Raw genomic sequence first — 22,247 nt, 5'->3', positions numbered from 1 at the left:
CATTCCGAGGGCGTGGCGAGTAGATGGGGCGGAACTGGTGAGTAGTGGGGCGGGGTTGCAAGACTGCGCGCCCCGTTGCCTCCGCTGCTCCGTGAACAAACGCGGGCCTGGCGGATCGCGGCGGCGCGCGGCGACCGCGAGGCGACCAGGAGCCGCTGGGACCCCGGCTGCGCGCCCCTCGGTCGGCCCGGGAGACGCGCCAGTCGGAGTCCCGGGCCGAGCGTGGCTTGCCTCCCTCTCAGCGTTCATCTGTCCGCAGTGCAGCCAGCGGGCATGACCGATCCACCAGGGGCGCCGCCTCCGGCGCTTGCAAGCCGCGGGTGAAGAAGAAAGTCCGGCCCCGCTCTTCTCAGAGCGAGAAGGTAGCTCACAGCAAGGAGTTGACTAGAAGTAAGAAGTTGACCCGCAGCAAGAAAGTGACCGGGACCCAGGAGGCGACCCAAGTAGAGGAGGTGACCACGATCGAGGAGGCGACCCAGACCGAGGAGATTACGGTAGCGGAAGAGGTGACCCAGACCGAGAACATGGCCCAGACCGAGGAGATGGTCCAGACGGAGGAAATGGAACCACCCACACTCAGCGTGGTCGTCACCCACAGTGAGCGCCAAGGAGGGTTCCGTAGATCGGATTGGGATCTGTGGGTTTGGCCACGTGTAGTCCTGGGGAAAGAAAACATGGGAATGTTTTGGCTTAAGGCTGGTGTCAGGACATATTTCAGTGTGGCCGGTTTGTTATGTCCTAGGACACTTATTGGATCCTCTAAATGGAAGTAAAGTTCAGTGTGTGAGTAATCGCGAGTCTTTGTGTCAGGCTCGTATTAGGCCTTCTTGTGTGTAGAACTTAAGTGGTTCCGGACATCCATTCCTGTAGAGAGTACAAACTTGGTGCTGGATCCGGCTGTCATAGAACCACAGGTTCAATGGGCCACGAGTCCAAGAGTTATTTTCTGGACACCTGGCTAAATCAACACAGAACTAAAAACTTTGGGAAGTACACGAGAAAGCTGAAACCTTGAGATTTCCTTAGAGTCAGTCAGGAAAGACTAACAAACTTTGCCATTAAACCGTGGTTCTATATCCAGCAGTTTGAGATGAGCTAGCACACTCTCTCTCTGTTTCTCTCTCTCTCTCTCTCTCTCTCTCTCTCTCTCTCTCTCTCTCTGTCTCTCTCTCTGTCTCTCTTTCTCTCTCTCGATTTCTTTTCTTTTTTTTTAAGATTTACTTACTTATTATATATAAGTACACTGTGGCTGTCTTCAGACACACCAGAAGAGGGCACCAGATCTCATTACAGGTGGTTGTGAGCCATCATGTGGTTGCTGGGATTTGAACTCAGGACCTCTGGAAGAGAGCAGTCAGTGCTCTTAATCACTGAGCTATCTCTCCAGCCCAAGCCTCTTGATTTCTGGTCTGTGAAGCACAGCTAGAGAACTAGGGCTCCTTCTGACCCTTGACTGTCAAGGAGAGCAGTCTAAAGGTAGACTTGCACTCCACTTACTTAGAAAGAATTGGTAAACAATTCAAAACAAAACAAAACAAAACAAAAAAGCCCTCTGTCATTTGATTGGTTTCATTCACTTATCTTTACTGAGCATTAACTATGTTGTACTTAGGTGTGCCCACTATGAAAGACTTGGAGGAAAACAGCCCCTTGCTGGTGACATCAGGGTAAACAAGACTAATGCCACAGAGACAATAGGACAGCCAGGCCACAGGAGGCAGGCAACTTGTGATGGAAAAGTGTGGGCTTTGGAACCAGCTGGATGCTGAGGTCAAATTCTGACTCAACAGCTCAACGGTTGAAGGTTTCCCCGAGAGAGTCTTAATTAGACTCATTGCTGCTTTATAACAGTGTCCTGAGTGTTTTGAGATTGTGCACAGAACGAGTCTTGTACAGTTTATTGTGTATAGTTGCTTAAGGAGTCAGCCATCATTGAAATAGCATTTTTATGTTAGAGGAAGCAAACCCTCAGGAAGGTCACAAAGACAAGCTTTGTAATAGGTAGTCTATGGGTAGAGGCAAGTGTGACCCTAACTTGGGTAACCTGACAACGCTTGGACTCTGAGCACAACCAAGCTCTCCCCTCCAGAGTCAGGTCTTTTTGGTAGAGCGTGCCGATTCCCAGTATATGCTTCTGGACATGTGATCAGCATCTTCTGCCTGGCTGAATTCAGTCCTCAGCTCCATAAGAAAGCAGCAGCTTATATTTAGGCTTATGGGAAAGAGCTGTCTTCACTGAATGCTTTTCTTTCTCCAGGCAATGAGAGGTATGACCTTCTTGTTACCCCACAGCAAGGTAACAGTGAGCCAATTGTCCAAGACCTGGCTCAGCTTGTTGAAGAGGCCACAGGAGTTCCACTACCTTTTCAGAAGCTCATATTTAAGGGTAGGTGTTCTCATTCATCTTGAGTACTTATGGCTAAAGAACTTTTTTATTTTATTTTATTTATTAGTTTTTTTCATGACAGTGTTGCTCTGTGTAGCCCTGGCTGTCCTAGAACTCAATCTGTAGACTAGGCTGGCCTTGAACTCTCAGGGATCCTCCTGCCTCTGCTTCTGGGAGTGCTGGGGTTAAAGTCCCTTCCTGCAAAGGGCGGATTTTTTTTTTTTTTTTTTTTGGTTCTTTTTTTTCGGAGCTGGGGACCGAACCCAGGGCCTTGTGCTTCCTAGGCAAGCGCTCTACCACTGAGCTAAATCCCCAGCCCCAAAGGGCGGATTTTTAAACTGCTTTTAAACCTGATGGTGACTTTCAGTTTAATGTGTGTGAGTGAATGTTTTGCCTGCTTACGTGTCTGTGTACCGTGTGTGCCGTGTCCAGGAAGACTGGGAGAGGATGTCAGCTCCTCTGGAACTAGGATTCTAGAGGGTTCTGAGCCACCATGTGAGTGCTGGAGCCTGGTCCTCTGCAAGAGCAGCAAGTGCTCTTAACCACTGAGCCATTTCTCCAGCCCCTGTCTTCCAGTGTTCAAACCAGAACCGTTTTCTTTCATTTGTCTGTTCAACTTGTTAAGGAACTACTCTACACTAGACTTTGCAAAATCTGGATGAACATCAGATCCGAAGTAACATGGCGACAGAATTGTCAAGATTTTTTTAGAAAAATAATTTATGAGTGCACTGTAGCTGTTCTCAGATGTACCAGAAGAGGGCATCGGATCTCATTACAGGTGGCTGTGAGACACCATGCGGTTGCTGGAAATTGAACTCAGGACCTCTGGAAAAACAGTCTTAACCAATGAGCCATCTCCCCAGCCTAATTGTCAAGATTTTTGAGGAAATATATGGACAGTTTTCTCTGGCTAGAATCCTTTCTTCATTGTATGTTCATGTGTTTCCTACTACTTCTGCAGGAGCGTTGAAGTTACTGTGAAGTTGCCTACTGTTCAATTTCTGTTGTATGATAACAGAGATCCTGCTGTTGCTGGTACTTGTCACTGTGCTGATTAGAGAGGTTTCAAGCAAATGGAGTGGGAGCCCGGATGGGCAGAGTACATCAAATGATGTCAATGGTGCTGAGGCACTGGCTCCTCCCCACCTAGCTTCTGCCTTCTTACTACCATAGGAACCCAGTATTTTGGCTCGTGATAGGCCTGGATCCATCTCGTTAGGTTTCCGTCACTGTAAAGAATTTAATAACAAGCATTATGGCAGTGGTAGAGCTTTTGACTGGAGTTATAGCATTTTTAGTTGTATTTCGTACTATATAGATCTTTGCCTTTTTTTTCCTGGGTGGGAGAGTGGTGGGTTCTTACAGCCCAAGCTGTCTTGGAACTGGCTGTGTAATATACACTGTCAGGCCCTGTGTCTTTTTCTTTTTGAAACATTCAATTCCCGAATTTGAATTTTACCTTTCAAAACTGAGTGTTGCAGCACACGCCCATAACCCCAGGATTCTGGAAACTAAGACCAGCTCCATGCCAACTGGGGCAATAGAGTCAGGCTCTGTCAGAGAGAAGGGAGTGGGGAAGCATGGAGGGAAAGGAGAAGGAAGGAGAAAGGAAAGAAGCGAAGCTCAAGTTTCGAAATAGAAAAGCGAAAGAAGAAAATGTTCTTCTGAGGGGTTGGGGATTTAGCACAGTGGTAGAGCGCTTGCCTAGCAAGCGCAAGTCCCTGGGTTCGGTCCCCAGCTCCGAAAAAAAGAAAAAAGAAAAAAAATGTTCTTCTGAATAAAGCTCCTTATTAGTTCTTTTTTTTTTAAAGATTTATTTATTTATTATATATAAGTACACTGTAGCTGTCTTCAGATACACCAGAAGAGGGCATCGGATCTCTTTACAGATGGTTGTGAGCCACCATGTGGTTGCTGGGAATTGAACTCATGACCTCTGAAAGAGCAGTCGGGTGCTCTTAACCGCTGAGCCATCTCTCCAGCCCCTCCTTATTAGTTTTTTCATGGTACTGTGGGTCAATCAAACATGCTGGGCAAGAACCAAACCTCGAGGCTCTCTCCTCAGCCATGTGCTTCACATTTTCCTCTTCACAACATTGAGTTCACCCGCACTCACTAAAGTATCCTAAGGACAAAAAAGGTGCTTTCGTGACTACAAAATCATATACAGAAGTTATATTAGGGCTGGAGAAATAACATCACACACACACATACATAGTTAAAATAAATTTAAAATAAAAACTTTAGGGGCTAAAGAGATGGCTTTTGTAGTTATGAACACTGGCTCCTCTTCCAAAGGACCCAGGTCCAATTCCCAGCACCCACACAGAGGCTCTAAACCAGTCAGTAGCTCCAGTTCCAAAGGATCTGATCTCCACTGGCACCAAGCACACACATGATACACAGACATACATTCAGGCAAAATACCCGTAAACGTAAAATAGCAATAAAACGTTTTAAAGAAATTTATCTGCTATGTGAATTATACTAATTTTTTGTTCCTGAGTACGATTTTTTATGAACTATTATATAGGAATATTTTCAATTATTTTTTAGGATAAATATCTAGAAATGACATTATCAGATAAAGTCAGTTTCCAAAAACAACAAAAAAATTTTTTTTCAATTTATCGTTCTGTTTTGTCTTGCTTTTTTTGTTTGTTTTTTGTTTTTTGTTTTCGTTTTGGCTTTTCAAGCCAGGGTTTCTCTGTGTAGTCTTCGCTGTCCCGGAACTAACTCATAGGCTGGCTTTGAACTCCCATCCGACTGCCTCTGTCTCTGCTTTCTGAGAGCTGGGATTAAATGCGTTTGCCGCTAACATCAAATTTACCCTCTTCTTGCGAGCAGACATGATGTGGCTTGTTTGGCTTCTTGGTTTTGGTTGTTTTTGAGATATAGTCTTATTCTGTTGTTTTCTCTAGCCTGGAACTTGGTTTCGGTCTGCAGATCATTCTAGACTTGAATTCAAAGAGATCTTTGTGCCTCTGCCTCCTAAGGGCTCAGAGTGGGTGTGCCCTGTTTTCTGGTTTGTCTGGAAGAGCAGCCACTGCTCCTAACCATTGAGCCATCTCTCCAGCCCCTCTTAGATTTTTATTTCTGTCTTTATATAATATTTATGTTCGTTTTGTGAGAATTTTACACAATGTTTTATCATATTCACGTCCTTGCTTACATCTCCCCTCCGCCATTTTGAGTCCAGTTTGTGCAGGATATGCCCTGGAATGAGGAAGACCTGTCAGAGGTCACACTCTCAAAAGTAATTGACTCTTCCCCACAGCCAATAGCAACACTGCCAGGGGTAAGGCTTTAGTCCCACCTCTTTCTTGTGTGTTGGCTCGTCTATTTTCAGTCTTGTACACATGTTACAATTTGTCATGTTTCCCACCCCCACCCCCTTTTGTTTTCAGGCAAATCTCTGAAAGAAATGGAAACACCCTTGTCAGCACTTGGAATGCAAAATGGTTGCCGAGTCATGTTAATTGGTGAAAAGGTAAATTGCTTTTTCCATCAAAACTCTTTATAATTGAGTGACTAAAGTCTTAAATGCATGTTTCTGTATCGAAGATCGGATTGGTTACCGGGATTCAGCGTTGAGGGCACACCTCATTACATAATGTCTGATGGGATTACCAGTTTGGTTGTAGCATTATTTGCATGTTTCTGTTCTGCTGTATAGGCTCTCTTTCTCCAGGAGTTAGGAACCACTGTGCTGCCTCAGTGGCATGGCTTTTGTATTTGGTGACTCCTCCCCTCTAGTTAAAATGTGCCAGAAACAGGCTTGACTTAAAATTTTCAAGAGAGCTTTTGGTTAAAGGTGTAGATCCCACAAGTATCTCTTGTTCAAGTTTTTAGGAGCTTGCCTTCCTTTTACTAAAATCTATGAGAAGAAAACCCTCTCTGAGTGGAAAGGTTCAGACTGAAGAACTAAGGGGGCAAGAGAAAGAGTTAGTTGGTGACAGGTGAGGCTCTAGCCCCTGAGGTGATGGCCACTGTGCCCAGCCCTGCATTGTGACACAGGGGTGCTGCTGAACTTGAGGAGGTCTCTTACATCGTGAGGTGAGGCGGCTGAGTAGATTGAAGGTGAGAATGAGCTAACTGGAAGCAATGAGTGTCTCATCTTGGAGCCTCCCGGAGGCTGGGCTTGGGATTAGGCCACAAACAAGAATGGAGAGTTTCGGGGAGCATAACAAAGCAGGAAGCTGCTGGCCCTAGCTGCCGGCGAGAGAAAGAATAATGTTGTAAATGTTTGCTGAAGGGTCAGGCAAACAATACGGGCAGAAGGCAGTACCCATGGTCTCGGTTTGGTGTGCTGTGGTAGTTTCTGTTGGAACTGGTTAGGGTCAGGGAGTCCACAGCTGAGTTCTAGTCCATTCCCCTGATTGGGCATTGGGACCTTAGGTCACTTTACTACATTAAGGCCCAGTGTCATCTATGAAACAGTTCCTGCCTCTTAGGGTTATGGTAAAGCTTAAAAACCAAGTAGCAGAGGTAACATTTTAAGCACAGTACCTGGCATACCAAGAGCATTCAGGAAAAATGTTGTCACTGTTACTATCGTGTTAAATAGGAGAATCCAACTGAAGGGTGACATTTACATTTAAAAGAAGATAGTCGTGAGCCAAACCTGGTGGCACATGGCTGTAGCTCTACCATAGGGAAGGTAGAGGCAGTTGGGTCAGGAATTCAAGGTCGTCCTCCCATTACACAGTATTCTTGAGGCCACCCTGCACTGTTTGGGAAAAAAAAAATGTCATACTGCTGGGCATGGAAGCACACTGTAATCTCAACATTTAGGAAGCTGAGGTAGGAAGAATGAGACTAGGTAGTGGGATCTTGTCTCAAGACAAAACAAAGGACGAGTTGAATTCTGTCTTCCCATTCTGGACACCTTAGCGGTATTCTCTTGAACTTACTTACACTCTACTGTGTTAAAGATGTATTTATCCTATTTCGTGTATTCTAGTATTTTGCCTGCATCTGTGTGACTGCACTATGGGCTTGCCTGATTGATGCCCGTGGTGGCCATAAGAAGGGTAGGATATGCTTGAACTGAAGTTACAAAAGATTGTAAGCCTCTGTGTGGGTGCCAAAAACTGGACCCAGATCCTCTGGAAGAGCAGTGAGTTCTCTGTAGTCCGTGCTTACATTCTGACCTAGCTGTTGGGGTTGGGGTCAGCACAGGGCTGAGGCTGAACCTGACACTTGGATTGGCTCCATTCTCTGAGCATACGTCCTCAGGATTCTCACTACGATGTTCGCTTGACACCTTCCTTCCTTCTTTTTTTTTTTTTGGTTCTTTTTTTTCTGGAGCTGGGGACCGAACCCAGGGCCTTGCGCTTCCTAGGCAAGCGCTCTACCACTGAGCTAAATCCCCAACCCCTCCTTCCTTCTTGACGCTCGGCTTTACAGATAGGAATCGTGGTGTCTAACCCTTTGACATGCTTTCCAAGCAAGAAGCACGAGAGGTTGACTCAGTCTTTTTAGGTGAGCAATTACCGACCGAATTTTATCCTTTGTGTTAGAGCAATCCAGAAGAAGAGGCTGAGTTGAAAAAGCTGAAGGACTTGGAGGTATCTGTGGAGAAGACAGCTAACCACCTGGAAGAGTTGAATAAAGAGCTTTCTGACATCCAGCAGGTGACTTCCCTAGTCTGGGGATAGAGCGCTATGGTATTGTTGCCTGGCTGGCTTTTTAAAAACCAGCTTACTTCATTTTTATTATGTATTATGTGTGTGTCTGCGTCTGAGTCTGTGTGGGAGTATGTGCATGTGTCGCTGATGGCCAGGGCCACCAGAGATCTCAGATTCCCCCAGAGCCGGAGTTATCTGAGGTTGTGAGCCTCTGTGTGGATGCTGCGATCAGAACTCAGGTAAGCAGGTAGAGCAGCTCACATTCCTAATCACCGAACTGTCTCTCCAGACCAGTTTGGGGTTTAAATTCTGAAGTTAATGTGGGAGGCTTGCGCAAACGTTTTAAATGTGTATATAGATAGATTCAAACCGAGGCCTTTCACCCCTAAACTGTGCTCTCACTGTGCTTCTTGTGTGCAGGTATGAACGTGTCACCCAGAGATGCCATTACTCTGAAAAGTATTTCTCATCCTATTTAATATGTTGTACAGTTGGTAAATTATTCTTTTACTGATGAAAAATTAACATTTTCCTCTGTCGTTGAAAATAGCCATATTTTACTGCATGTGAATACATCATGATTTACTTAACCTAGTCTCTGTTCTCTGTTTTACCTAATTTTTTCCCTTACATGTGCTGCTGCTTTGCGTGCCCTTGGACGCAAGTGTTTTTTGAGTAGTTGTGATTGTTTTGGATAGAATTGAGTTTGGATTTCTGAGTAATGTTTGAACTTCTTGCTGTGTGTTGTCAAATATGCATTTGTCACTCCGGTTCGATAGCCATCTTCAGAAATTCCTGCCTTTCTACTCTGCTGCCAGCTAACAGAGCATTAGGCAAAGAGATGCGAATGAACAGAGGACGGGTAATGACAATAAGTGCTGCTTGAACCAGGTGTGGTTTTGCACACCTGTATCCCAGCTCTCCTCAGATGGAGAGATGGGGATCAGGAGTTCAAGGGCAGCATTGACAATGCAGTGAGTTGGAGACTGGCTTATACTACATGAGATCCTGTCTCAAAGCAAAGCTAAAACAACAGTGTCATTCTCTGTTATCTGTCTACCTGTGCTCCCTCATCTCCGAGAACAGTGAGACATGACAAGATTAAGTAACTCGCTTAAGCTCTTAAGCCAAAGCTGGGGGTATGTTCAGAGTCCCAGCATCATGTAGAATGTAGAAATTGGACTGATGGCACACTGTATAATCCCAGTGCTGGGAGGCAAAGACCGGAGGATTGGATCCCTGCCACTCACTGCCCAAGCAGTCTAGCCAAATTGGGCAAGTTCCAGATTCAGTAAAAGATTCTGTCTCAACAAAAATTAGACAGAGTCTTAGTCAGTGTCCTATTGCTGTAAAGGGACACCACGGCCACAGCAACTCTTAAAAGAAGAAAGCATTTGACTGGGGCTGGCTTACAGTTCAGAGGTCTCGTCTGTTGTCATCATGTCAGGAGGCATGGTGTCATGCAAGCAGACGTGTTGCTGGAGAGGTAGCTGAGAGCTCTACATTTCAATCCACGGGCAGCAGTTAGAGAGAGAGACTGGGCCTGGCTTGAGCTTTTGAAACCACAAAGGCAACCACCAGTGACACACTCCCTCCCACAAGGCTACACCTCCTGATTCTTGTCAAGTAGCACTAATGACTAAGCCTAATGTCTGAGCATCCAAATATATGGGGGTCATTTTTATTCAAACCACCACACAGTGTTTGACAGACACCTCGTGCCAACCTTCGATGCCCCATGCCCAGCATTCCAGTCTGTTCTCTTAATGTCTGCTCCGTATGTGCATGTATGCACTCATGTTGAAGGCTGCACCGTAGTTCCTCAGGAGGCATTCAGAGCCCCAGTGGACTGCATGAAAAAGAGCAGTTTGCACCCCGGTAGGATTCTTAGACTGGCCAAGGCTAGCATTTCTAGTTTTCCCAAGGGAAGAAGGTCTGAGATTCAGCCTGGCTTCTTAGGTCGGAGGTGAACTCTGGTTGCTTCACCTGTCTATTGGCATGGTTTCCCAGGAGTCCCAAACACTTGCAATAGTGCCTTATTCCTTCTCAGGGTTTTCTGGCTAAGGAATTACAAGCGGAGGCTCTCTGCAGACTTGATAGGAAAATAAAGGCCACAATTGAGCAATTCATGAAGATCTTGGAGGAGATTGACACAATGGTAAGTAAATATTCAGCTCAGAGGTACTAGCCTTTTATTTATTTATTTTAACTTTTTTTTTTTTTTTTTTTTTTTTTTACGTATACAGCATTCTGCCTGCATGTATGCCTGCAGGCCAGAAGAGGGCACCAGATCTCATTATAGATGGTTGTGAGCCACCATGCGGTTGATAGAAATTGAACTCAAGACCTCTGGAAGAGCAGTCGGTGCTCTTAAACTATGTCATCTTTCCAGCCCCAGAGGTACTAGTCTTTAGTGGCAGTATTTCAATCTATTTCATTCTATCAGTATTACACTATTACACTTGAGTTACCTGGGCAAATCTGTTACTCAGGGATGTAAAACATCTACTGTTATGTGCCAGGCACTGTGTGTCCTAGTTAGCTTTAACTGTCAACCCAGGACAGCCTAGAGTATCTAAGAAATACATCTTAATTGAGGGATTACCCAGATCAGCGTGACCTATGGGCACACTGGGGCAAGCTTGTTCTAGTAATTGACATAGTCCACTATGAGCTGCATCCTCCTAGGCAGGTAGGTGGGCCTGGGTGGTATAAGAAAGCTAGCTTTGGGCTGGAGAGATGGCTCAGTGGTTAAGAGCACTGATTGCTCTTCCAGAGGTCCTGAGTTCAATTCCCAGCAACCACATGGTGGCTCACAACCATCTGTAATGGGGTCTGATGCCCTCTGCTAGTGTGTCTGAAGATAGCTACAGTGTACTCATATATAATAAATAAATATTAATAAATAAACAAGTAAGTAAATCAATCAATAAATAAAATACTTAAAAAAGAAAAAAAAAGAATTATCTCAAAGTGAGTCCTGGACTCAAATATAACTCAAGAGAATAAAACTTAAAAAAAAAAAAAGAAAAGAAAAAAGAAAGTTAGCTTTGAGCCAGAGAGATGGCTCAGTGGTTGCTCTTCCAGAGAACCTGGATTTGATTCCCAAAATCTACATAGTAGCTTAAAAAGAGCCAGAGGGAGCCAGCAAGCAGTGTCCTCCATGGTCTGCTTCAAGTCCGACTCTGACTGCATTGATCGTGGGCTATGACCTAGAAGTGTAAGCCAGATAAACCCCTCCTCGCCTCACCGATAGTGTTTGATCACAACAGGGAGGAAACAAGGGCAGCATGCTAGGTTCTGGGTGAATTCGAGGACTTTTCTGATCTATAAGCATTTATAGCCCACCAGTGTGACGAGATTGTGTGTGTGTGTGTGTGTGTGTGTGTGTGTGTGTGTGTGTTCGTGTGTGTGCATGCCTGCAGCCCAAGAAGTTTATGATCTTGTGGTTAGGAAACATGGGTCTTTGTTTCCCCAAGTCTCGAGTGGCTGTAGATGCTGCCGAGCTAGTTTTTTCCACAGACTTTAACCACACCCAGATCTTGGGAGGCTGTTGACGCATTGACCCAAATTTTCTTAAACTTCATTCTCATGAGTGAATTTCTCTGGTCTTGGAATTCTGTTCTGGCAGAGGGTTTTGATGTTTTTTTGTTTGTTTTTTTTTTAAACAAACTAAAAAACAAAACAAAACAACAAAAACCAGAACAACAGAAGGTTCCTGGCATAGCAGTATCCATATGTAAGAAACGTAAAACATAAAATCTGTGTTTCTAATTAGGTTACAGTCCAGACATTGAAGCCAAGGAAAGGAGCAGGCATAGGGACCAGAGCCATGAATGGAGCCGCTTAAGATGCAGACCTAGAGAGATGATGCCTGAAAATGCACGTCTCACTCATTGCTGGCCTGTTCCGGTGTCATGTGTATCTTCCTCCCATGTCTCATGTCATTGTCACTGCTGATGTCAGCTGTTCGGTGTCAACTGTTTCTTTCATAGGTCCTACCAGAAAACTTTAAAGACAGCAGGCTAAAAAGGAAGAATTTGGTGAAAAAGGTTCAGGTGAGTCATATGGTACTACATGACAAGGTCCATTATATGCTGGTGTGCGTATTTATTTTTTATAGGGATTTTTGGCCCAGCTCAAAGTCAAAACCATCGCCGTTTGTTTTGCTGTCCCTCACTCCCCTGAATTGGAGTCCAGACTGGGAGCCCGTGACCTTCCATGCACAGACTGTTTAGAGTCTAATCGACAGCTTTCCCAGAATGGCTAAAGAAAGAACCTTGTCTGAGCAATGGCTGCTTGTCCTGGGGGCCCTGAATTTCACTGCCTGTGTCTGTCGTGCAGGTGTTCCTAGCAGAGTGTGATACAGTGGAGCAGTACATCTGCCAAGAGACAGAGCGGCTGCAGTCTACAAACTTGGCCCTGCCTGAATGAAGTGTAGTAGAGAGGGGCTGTACTGGCCTGAAGAGCAGCTTCATAGCCCTGCCCTCCCTAGAACAGAAGCTGCTTGTTTCTCCATGGCTGTCAGGGGCAACTAGCCAAATGTAAATTTCCCTTCCCTACTCCTCCGTCGGTTCTCAATGAAAAAGTACTGTCTTTGCAACCTGAACTAGACTTCTGTTTCTCATTCTGGCTCTGTGTGGTTGTGGGCCGTGCAGCAGCTGCCTTTCTAGGACAGGCCTCCTTGCCCATGTGTCACCAGCTTGAGTTCATCTTGAGCTGGTTCCAGGCTTGTAGGACACCCTTGTCTTCAGATCCATGACCTGTGGCCTCATTTGTAGGTAGAAGGTCAGAACCACCAGGAGGTGGAACCTAGGTAGGAATGTTGGATAGAAGTTTGACAGCTGGAGTAGCTTGCTGTTTTGCTATGATCTGATTCCACACATCTGACTGGATGTTAGTTTAAAGACCTTGTCCCCATCCTCCACTGCCACTCCCCATCCTCCACTGCCACTCCCCATCCTCCACTGCTCCTCCCCATCCTCCACTGCCGCTCCCCATTCTCCACTGCCACTCCCCATCCTCCACTGCTGCTCCTCCCCATCCTCCACTGCCACTCCTCCCCATCCTCCACTGCCACTCCCCATCCTCCACTGCCACTCCCCATCCTCCACTGCCACTCCCCATCCTCCACTGCCACTCCCCATCTTCCACTGCCACTCCTCATCCTCCACTGCCGCTCCCCATCCTCCACTGCTCCTCCCCATCCTCCACTGCTGCTCCCCATCCTCCACTCCTTTTCTGCAGCCACAAGTCTTGGTTTCAAGGTGACATTCTTTTTTTTTCCCTGTGTAGTTCTGGCTGTCCTGAAATTCACTGTAGACCTGAGATCCACCTGCCTATGCTTCCCAAGCACTGGGATTAAAGACAAGCACCACTATGCCTGGCTTTAACATGCTAGTTTGTTTTGGTTTTTCGAGATAGGATTTCTCATCAGAGTCCTGGCTGGCCTCAAACTCAAAGAGATCCTCCTGCCTCTGCCTCCTAAGTGCTGGGATTAAAGATGTGTGCCATCATTGCCAAACTTCAAGGTGCTTTTCTAGGATGGCCCCTGGCCATCAGACCTGGTGGCAGTCAAGGCAAACAGGTAGACAGAACTCATGGCCCAACTTTACGGGAACTGTTCACTGTTTTATATGGCAGCTGTTTGGCCCTGGGTCACATTTAGCAAGAGGTTACTTTGGGGGTTTGGGGATAGCTTAATTGGTGAAGTATTTGCCGCACAAGCAAGAGGATCTGAGTTCGACGCTCAGAACCCATGCTTTTGTTTTATTTTTTTTAAAGCTGAGGACAGTGGCACATATTTGTAATTATGCATTGGGGAAGTATAGACAGGCGGATTTCTGGGGCTCACTGGCCAGCCAGTCTAGCTATCCTTTGAAAAAGGATAAAAGGGTGGAAAGCCTGAGGTTGTCCTCTGGCACCTGCACAGAAAGTTACTCGGTACCCAGTACTGCTTGTACACATCAGTGATCTGATCCTCACGCAATAAAGAGCAGCTGAAGTGGGAAAGCCGGCAAAGCTACAGCACAAAGTCGGCACTACATAAGATGCGTTTTTACACAAAGTGTATGGTGCGTTCATGCAGGCATCATAGAGGCCAAAGGTGCTGGATGCCCCTGGAGCTGGAGTTACAGGTGGTTCTGAGCTGCCGGACATGGTGCTGGGAACTGAACTCCGGTTCTCTCATAAGAGCAGTATGTGCTCTTAACTGCAGAACAACCATCTCCAGCCCCTTGGAGATTAGTTTTGGCAACCTGACAATCTAGAATTATCTGGGAAGGGAGTTTCATTGAAGGATTATCTAAATTAAGTTGGCCTGTGAATGTCTTTGAGGGGATTATTTATGTTAACTGAGGAGGGAAGAAACATCCACTGTGGGCAGCACCAGACCCTGGGCAGAGGACCCTGAACTTGTGAGAAGAAAGCAAGCGAAGCACCAGCAAGAGTGCATTTGTCTTCACTTTTGCTTCTTTGCTGTGGATGCAACGGCACCAGCCCAGTCAAGCTTCTGAGACTTCCTACCATCATGGATTAACCTGGGGGTAATGAGCCTAATAAACCCCTTTTCCCTTAAGTTGCTATGGCTGGGGTATTTAGCATAGCAACAGGATTCAAAACTAAGACAGTCGGTTCTCCTTGGAGCAGCCTATGTGATACTAGTGTGTGTGAGGGGTGTATTTAGAAGCCTCCAGTGCCTCCTAGGATGAAGAGCCTACAGTCCCTGCCAGTCGTAGTAACTTACACTTATAATCCTAGCACTGGAGAGGCTGATGCAGGAGGATTGCCATAAGTTCAGGACCAGCCTGTACCATACGTACTGTGAGACCCTGCCTCAACACCCGGCACACCTTTCAGAAGAAAGGACAAGAGTTCCCTTCTCTGTGTCTTCTCTCAACTCCTCCTGGCCCCTCACTTGTCAGTCACTCTGGTCTCCCGGGTCCTCAGATTCCTCTTGTTTTCTACTGCTCTTGGGGGTAGGGGGTCTTTGCACCTGCTGTTATCTCTGTGGACAGCCCCTCTCCTCTACTTCGCTCCTTTGGTAGGTGACTCCTGCTTGTCTTTGAAGACATGATTGAATGTCTCTTCCATGGGAAATCCCACCTCTGAGACACTTCATGCCCAGCTGGTGTCAGCCAGTCAGAGGGGATGTTAATTTGAGGGGGCAGGCATGTCAGTCATGCTGCTGTGATGGGGGCTGACCTGACTGGACCTGAGATCCAGGGCTCTCCAGGTGATCTGCGCCGGAGAGCACCCACAGGGCACAGATCGGTGCCCAGTTTTGAATGCTTATTAATAAACACTTAGTTTGTGGCACTCGATCGTGTCCCAGTCCAAAAGACAAAATCGTTGGACAGTATAGGAAGTAGTAGCTCAGCTGTACAGGGCATACTGCCTGAATGCCAGCTATGCCCTGTCAGGCTTGTGTGCATTTGTGTGTGCCTCCAAGCACTGGTCAGCCTAGGAGAAATCCACGCATGGGTTCAAGTGCCACTGGACCACACAGTACTGGGGTGTTACCCTCCTTGGGTTCGTCCTAAGGTAAGTAGAACACTGGGTGGTGCTCTGGGGTCGGTCTGACCTCAAGCAGATGGAGGGTAACTGGGACCTCTAACTGGGACATGTAACAAGGTTGAGGACCACCAGGGCAGCTGGGTAACAGACTCAGCCAGAGGGCAGTTGAGACGGATGCCATCGCTTGCTGCCAACCTCCCCAAAGTTCCCAAAGACTGAGCCACTTCACCAGCTTGAGCTGCATCCTTTATTTCATATCCTAGCCTCTGGAGCGTCTCCGTTCTCCAGGATACAGTTTCATGGCTTGAGTACTCCTCTGGGCTTAGCATTTGCCGTCCTTCATGATCTGAATGTCCTTTTTGGTTTTCCTAGAATCAAAGAAGATAAGAATGAGGCCATTCACTGTAGAAACTACAAGGGACGGTTAAAAAAAAAATGTCCAGTCCAACTAGACTTCCTGCTGAGCCCCTCCTGGAAATGTCCAGATGTGAAGCAGATTCAGGGATCTGATAGCATACCTCCTTATAAACTGACCCTCTTACATATACCTGAGAACTTCCAGGTTTCCGGGGTTTCAGCTACCACTGCTTACTGATGGCTGCCAAACCTCTGCCCTGTCTGTTCTTGCACCTACAGCATGACCCCAACAAGTTATACTAGAGACCAACTGTTCACGAACATCACTGACTCCCTTCCAGCCACCCAAGGCCATAAGTAATGTGTACTAGGCCTGGAATAGCAGGGCTAGGATCCCTTACCCGGGAGACTGGGATTCTAACTTCAAGGCCTTTCTGAACTTTATAAAATAAATTCAAGGTCTACACAACTTAACTAGACCCTGTTTAAAAATAAAGGGCACAGATGTGGCTAGCCACGCTTTAGGAGATTCTGTGTTGGATCCCTAGTACTGAAACAAAACCATCGAGTTCAAGATCAGTCGGGGTTGTGGACTGAGGGGAAGCCTGTTAAGGTTGAACTAGAGAATTATGGCCGTCAGTCACTTAGGGGCAGCACCCCCAAGCCCCTGCACATGCAGATGAGATATCCCTAACATCTCAGACCAAGCCAATAGGAAGCACCTGCTGTGAGACCCCAACCACCCCCAAACTGTACATAAGATCCAGAGGAATAAAGGTGTGTGAGAATGACTCCATCGTCTGAGAGCATCTGTCATACAGACGCTGCCTGGGAAGAGAAGCTCTTCAGAAGCCTTTGTCACCAGAAGCTCCCCCCTGCACTCCACTCCCTGGCCAGCCTTCCAGCCCTAGGCTCAGCGCAGCCAGTGCAGTAGCAGAGGCAGCAGCGGTTCGTCCCATCCCTGTTTGTGTCCTTTCCCTTTCACTTGAACCCTCCAGCCAGGCAGGGACAGAGATCTCTGGTACTCAGAGAGGCAATAACACCCTGCTTCAGAATGAAAGGGAAGGGAGGAAGGACAGTTGCTCTCACCCTCCCTCCTCTCACCCTTCACAGCCAGGTGCAGACTGAGCCTGTCAATTCTACCTTCTAACCATGTCTATCTTCTAACCATGAATTTTGGTATGGCCTTTTTCAGAGCCAGGACCCTAACTCCTTAATTTCTTCCAATACAGATTTCTACATCTGCCTAGACCGCTTTGAACTTGCCAAAGATTTTTCCCTGATCTCACCAGGCTCTCAGTCTGATGGGTAATTTTACGGGTGAGGAAACCGAGACCAAGTGGGTAAACTAATTAATGTACCAAGGCCATGGTCTAGACCCTACTCATCTCATCACCTCTCATCCACTTCACATTCTATTATAGCTAGCTTCTTTCTCCTACTTGGACTTATATTTTCTGCGTTTTTCTAGGTGCTTCTACGTATGTTACAGGGCAAGCTTGGGTTTTACTTCCTCTAGTCTTCCCTGGTCCCGCTCCCTTCTGTTCCTGTGTGCTCCAGGTCTTGAACTGTGCTGCCATTGGCTGACTGTTGATATGGCTTCCCTCTCTTAGCCTGACACTGAGAGACTAGAGAGACTCTTGGGGACTAGCCATTGTAAGTGCTCAGTAAATAATAGTTCGTTAGGGGAATGAAAGATCAGGTGAGATCATCTAGTTAGGCAGGGACAGAACAAGAAACATAACTCAGGGTTTCTGCCCCCTCCCCTTGCTCCTGTTGGTTTCTGGCTTTTGACCTGGTACCCCTCCCTGTGCTGGCTTTGAGATACATTTAGCTCAATTCAGCAGACAGATATCTAAGGACTTTTCTGGCCATGTCTGTGTGTGAAGGACGTGCATGCACCAGAGAGGGGACCACCCAAACATGTTGGATGGGAAGGAACTTACATCCGGGTCACGCAGAGGTGGCATTCATTCTCATATGTGAGGCCATCTGTGCCACAGATCAGGTTAGGTGACCGGGGACAGTTTGGAAACTCGGCCATGTGCTCACAGATGGGCTGTGGAAAACAGAAGTAGTGGGGGATTTAGAGGTAGTGGTCATGGCTCCAGAGCTCTGCTTGGAACATGAAACCAGCTACTCGGGGCTCCCTGGTGTGTTTGCTTCTGTGGATCCATGGGACTGGATTTATATACTTAAGTTGGAGCCTATGTCTGTTAAACATGATGTGTGACATCCTGCCTGTACTTGTGTGTTTCTGTGTGTGTGTGTGTGTGTGTGTGTGTGTGTGTGTGTTTGTGTGTGTGTTGGGGGAGTGTATAAGAAGCTTGTGCCCCAGAGCTCCCTGGTTCACATACTTCTCAGGGGATGTAATTAGAAACCCTGCTCCTGGTCCAGTTATGAGCCCAGTAAACAGCCCTCCATCATTTCTAGGAAGTGTCTCACTTCCTTGAGGCTCCTGAAATTTCCAAGGCCAATATGGTCTTTTTTGTGTAGGAGGTGGGTACATGTGTGTATATATATGTTTGCATGTATGCAGAGGCCATTGAACATTGGATGTTGTTCCTTAAGAAACATTCACATTGTTTTTTCGGGACAGGTTCTCTCATGGTCTGGAACTCACCAAGGAGGCTAGGCCAGGAAGCCCCAGAGATGTTCCTATCTATCTTAGAATGCTACTGCTGTGAACAGACACCATGACCAAGGCAACTCTTATAAGGACAACATTTAATTGAGACTGGCTCATAGGTTCAGAAGTTGAGTCCAGTGTCATTAAGATAGGAGTATGGCAGCATCCAGGCAGGCATGGTGTAGGAAGAGCTGAGAGTTCTACATCTTCATCTGAAGGTTGCTAAGAGAGCACTGACTTCCAGGCAGCTAGGATGAGGGTCTCAAGGCCCACACACACAGTAACACATCCACACCAACAAGGTCACACCTCCTAATAGTGCCACTCCCTGGGTTAGGCATACTCAAACCACCACATTCCACTCCCTGGCCCCCATAGGCTTGTCCAAACACATGAGTCTACGGGGGCCATACCTAAACTTAGTATGATGCCAGATACATATAGTCCACTTCCAAAGAACCCATAGTCTAGCAGTCTCAACAATGTTAAAAGTCCAAAATTCAAAGTCTCTTCTGAGATCCATCCAATCACTTAACTGTAATCCCCAAAGCAAGGCAGGAAACCAACTGGTCAGACTCTAAACTCTGCATCTCCAGGGCTGATGTCAAAGTAGTCTTCAGATCTCCATCAGCAGATAGCCCATGGCTCTGGCATCTCGAACATCTTGGGGGTGTCCAAGGCAACTTCAATGTTACACCTTTTTGTTTCAATGTCCGGGATCCACACATGATCTTCTGGGCAACTCCAAAGGGCTGGTGTCACTTCTCCAGCTCTGCCCTCTGTAGCACTCTAAGCTCAGATTGATCCACTCCACTGCTGCTGCTGTTCTTGGTGATCATCCTGGCATTTCCAATACACTAGGGTCTTCAACTGCAACTAGGCTTCACTAATAGCCTCTTATAGGCTCTTTTCATGGTGGCAAGCCTCAACTTCTTTGCATGACCCTGTCAGTCCTGGGCATGAACTGCAACTGAGGCTGCTCCTTCACCAATGGCTTTGCCTGGCCTCTCACAGTGCCAAGCCTCAGCTGCTTTCCATGACCCCCTCATGCCTTCAAAGCCAGTACCACTTGGGTGACTCTTACACATTACCAAGTCCAGCTGCAGCAGGAGGTACAACCTTGGCTCTCTCTGGAACACAGCTTCTTTGTGCTCTCAGAAAACACTTCCCAGAAGATTTTACCTCAGTGATGCTGGTCTCCTCTTAATCACCGCTAATTTCTTAGCTCTAGCTAACCAGCATTAATTGTCCCAGTTTCAGTTTTCCAACTCCTTCACACTTCCTAGCTTGGCTGTCCTGAAACTTGCTCTGAAGATTGACCTTGAACTCAAGATCTGCATGCCTGTGTCTCCTGAATTCTGGGACTAAAGGCATGTAACACCATGCCTAGATTTAAGCTTTTCTCTACTTGAAACTTGCTCTGTACCAGGCTGGCCTTGAACTCAAGAGATCTACTTGCCTCTGTCTCCTGGAATTAAATGTGTGTGCCACCGAGCTTGGAAACTTGGGTGAGTGAGATCATGCCCCAAGGTCATCACTCTCAATTCAATTTTATCTCCTTCAACACAGGATTCGGCTCCATTCCACTTTCTGGTGCCCCTTTAATACTCAAACCATATATTTTATATTTTTCCTTTCTAAGCTTGCCATGCTTGTTCAAACGATTTTCATGAGACTTAACCAGAGAACAAAGTCTATGATGGGTGTTTCTGAGACTTCTTTTGTCAATAAATATAAATCTCTTTACCTTAACCTCAGGTAGGTTCTTCACATTCTTTACCAAAATACCACAAAAACAGATTCTAGGCCATGTACTGAAATTCTTCTCCACTGAAACCAGGTCTACACAGTTAAGTCACCCTCAACAACAAAGACTTCCATATTCCTACTGGGATAGCCCATTAACCCCCACTTAAAGCATTCTACCATTTTCAAATCCAAAGTCCCCAAGTCAACATACTTCCCAACAAAAGCATGGTCAGGCCTATCACAGCAGTACCCCAGTCTCTGGTACCAACTTCTGTTTTAGTTAGGGTTTACTGCTATGAACAGACACCATGACCAAGGCAACTCTTAGAAGGAAAATATTTAATTGGGACTGGCTTACAGGTTCAGAGGTCCAGTCCAGTGTCATCAAGGCGAGAGGAGCATGGCAGTGTTCAGGAAGCCATGGTGCAGAAGGAGCTGAGAGTTCTACATCTTCACTTGAAGACTGCTAGGAGAACACTGACTTCTAGGCAGCTAGGATAAGGGTTTTAAATTTAAAGCCCAAACTCACAGTGGCGCACCTACTCCAACAAGGCCACACCTCCAAATAGTGCCACTCCCTGGGCTAGGGACACTCAAACCACCACACTAACTCTGCTTCATAAGCACCAGGTTTAAATGGGTGCTAGAAGTCAAACTCAGGTTTTCACATTTGCAAGGCACCAGTTACCAACTGAGCTCTCCCAGCCCCCAATATGGTCCTTGTGGGAAGGCTTATAGCTCAATTAGACTCCGAGTGAAAGGTTCTCTCAGGCTGAACTGACTCAAGACTGGGACTGGAGTCTGGATCAAAGAAAGGGTGAGGCGGGGGGGCAGTGTAGGGGAGCAGTAGAAACCCATGCTCTAGCGTTCAGCATGGTGGTGCAGAGCTGTGAGCCCAGCAGTTGAAGGTGGAAGGAGGAGAATCCCAAGGTCAAGCTTTTCATCAACTAGCTGAAAATCGGCCTCTGCCATGTGAGGCCTGTTTCAAAAACCAAAGCAAGTGCACTCCAGAGACCCCCAGATCAGACGCCGAGGCTTTGTAAACTTGGGTGAGCTGTCTCCATTCTCCGAGCCCCAGCTTCCTCATCAGCGAAAACGGCACATAACTGTTCTCATGAGGATCAGCCTATAAAGTATCTGCTTCTTTGGAACCAAGTAAGGGATACTGGATTCGGACGGACTACCAAATAGGGAAGATTCTGAGGCTGCTGCTTGGACCTTGTCACTGGGAGTGTGAGACCCAAGGGGGAACCTGGCAGGGCGGTTTGACGTTTGCCCACTTAGAGTGAAGGGATGAAAGGAGGAGATGTGCTTGGCTGACATCCACAGGGCCTTCAGTGTATTGAGGTGTGACCTCTTTGACCTGAAACCTGTGGGCTACCCTGTGCCACACAGAGCACAGCAGGTGAGGTGTCCTGCTGTGTCGGGGGGGGGGATACCAAGAGAGAAAAGGACCTTGGAAAGCAGGGATGCAGCAGATCCTGAGGGCTGAGGCCAGGCTTGGAGCTTGGGCCTGTTCTGTCTGGAGGAGGTATTCTGAGGAAAATGCAGGTGCAGGAGGCCACCTTGGCTACCTTGGGACCATTCAGTATCAGCAGAAGGACGGATGTCCTAGAGTGGATGAGAGGACTCCTGAGTATGATGTCCTTACCATTCTGGAGAAAACAAGCCTCGCTGCGGACACCGGCAGTTCTGGAGGACAAAGAGAACAAAGCAAGATGCTGTCAGATCTGGCTGCCAGGTCAGAGTCTGGGGACCCCCTCCTGCTCTGGGGCACCTGGCCCAGGCTCTGTGAATCAGGACTTCTTGAGGAAACATCGGGTTGGGTTACATGAATAAAGACAGGAAGTCTGGTATTAGGGGGTGACAAACCAACCTGCTTCTAATTAGTCCCAGTGGAAATTTTGTGTCCTGGAAAATACTAATAATATAAAAAAAAAATCAGCAGTTAGCTGTATGCGGGACACTGCAAATACGT

The 22,247-nt window shown here is 46.8% G+C and overlaps 2 protein-coding genes across 4 annotated transcripts in view; one reads left to right on the top strand and one right to left on the bottom strand.

The window, feature by feature from the left end:
- Nucleotides 1-56: 56 nt before the first annotated feature.
- On the top strand, nt 57-12,633 carry Bag1 (BAG cochaperone 1). Of its 2 annotated transcripts, none has more exons than NM_001106647.3 (7): nt 57-597; nt 2,258-2,386; nt 5,797-5,879; nt 7,912-8,025; nt 10,070-10,177; nt 12,015-12,077; nt 12,364-12,633. In NM_001106647.3, exons 1-7 carry the CDS (start codon nt 108-110, stop codon nt 12,451-12,453), a joined length of 1,077 nt encoding a protein of 358 aa, NP_001100117.2. In that variant the 5' UTR covers nt 57-107; the 3' UTR covers nt 12,454-12,633. Both variants share the same exon structure in this region, with proteins under 2 accessions (NP_001100117.2, NP_001243013.1).
- A 3,134-nt stretch (nt 12,634-15,767) lies between these two features.
- Spink4 (serine peptidase inhibitor, Kazal type 4) overlaps nt 15,768-22,247 on the bottom strand; it is a 20,926-nt gene continuing 14,446 nt past the window's right edge. For both annotated transcript variants that reach the window (NR_172724.1, NM_001395750.1), the window contains exons 2-4: nt 21,921-21,961; nt 17,838-17,950; nt 15,768-15,902 (exon numbers count right to left, since the gene is read on the bottom strand). Coding sequence is in view for 1 of the 2 variants with exons in the window: in NM_001395750.1 (NP_001382679.1) it covers nt 15,857-15,902; nt 17,838-17,950; nt 21,921-21,961 (200 nt within the window). In the remaining variant the exon portion in view is untranslated. The remainder of the gene's footprint in view (nt 15,903-17,837; nt 17,951-21,920; nt 21,962-22,247) is intronic.

The sequence above is a fragment of the Rattus norvegicus genome, chromosome 5 (genome assembly GCF_021556685.1).
Source record: "Rattus norvegicus strain SHRSP/BbbUtx chromosome 5, alternate assembly SHRSP_T2T, whole genome shotgun sequence".
In the NCBI taxonomy this organism is placed as follows: domain Eukaryota; kingdom Metazoa; phylum Chordata; class Mammalia; order Rodentia; family Muridae; genus Rattus; species Rattus norvegicus.
Note: the sequence above shows the minus strand (reverse complement) of the source record. Positions and strands in the feature narration are given on the sequence as shown.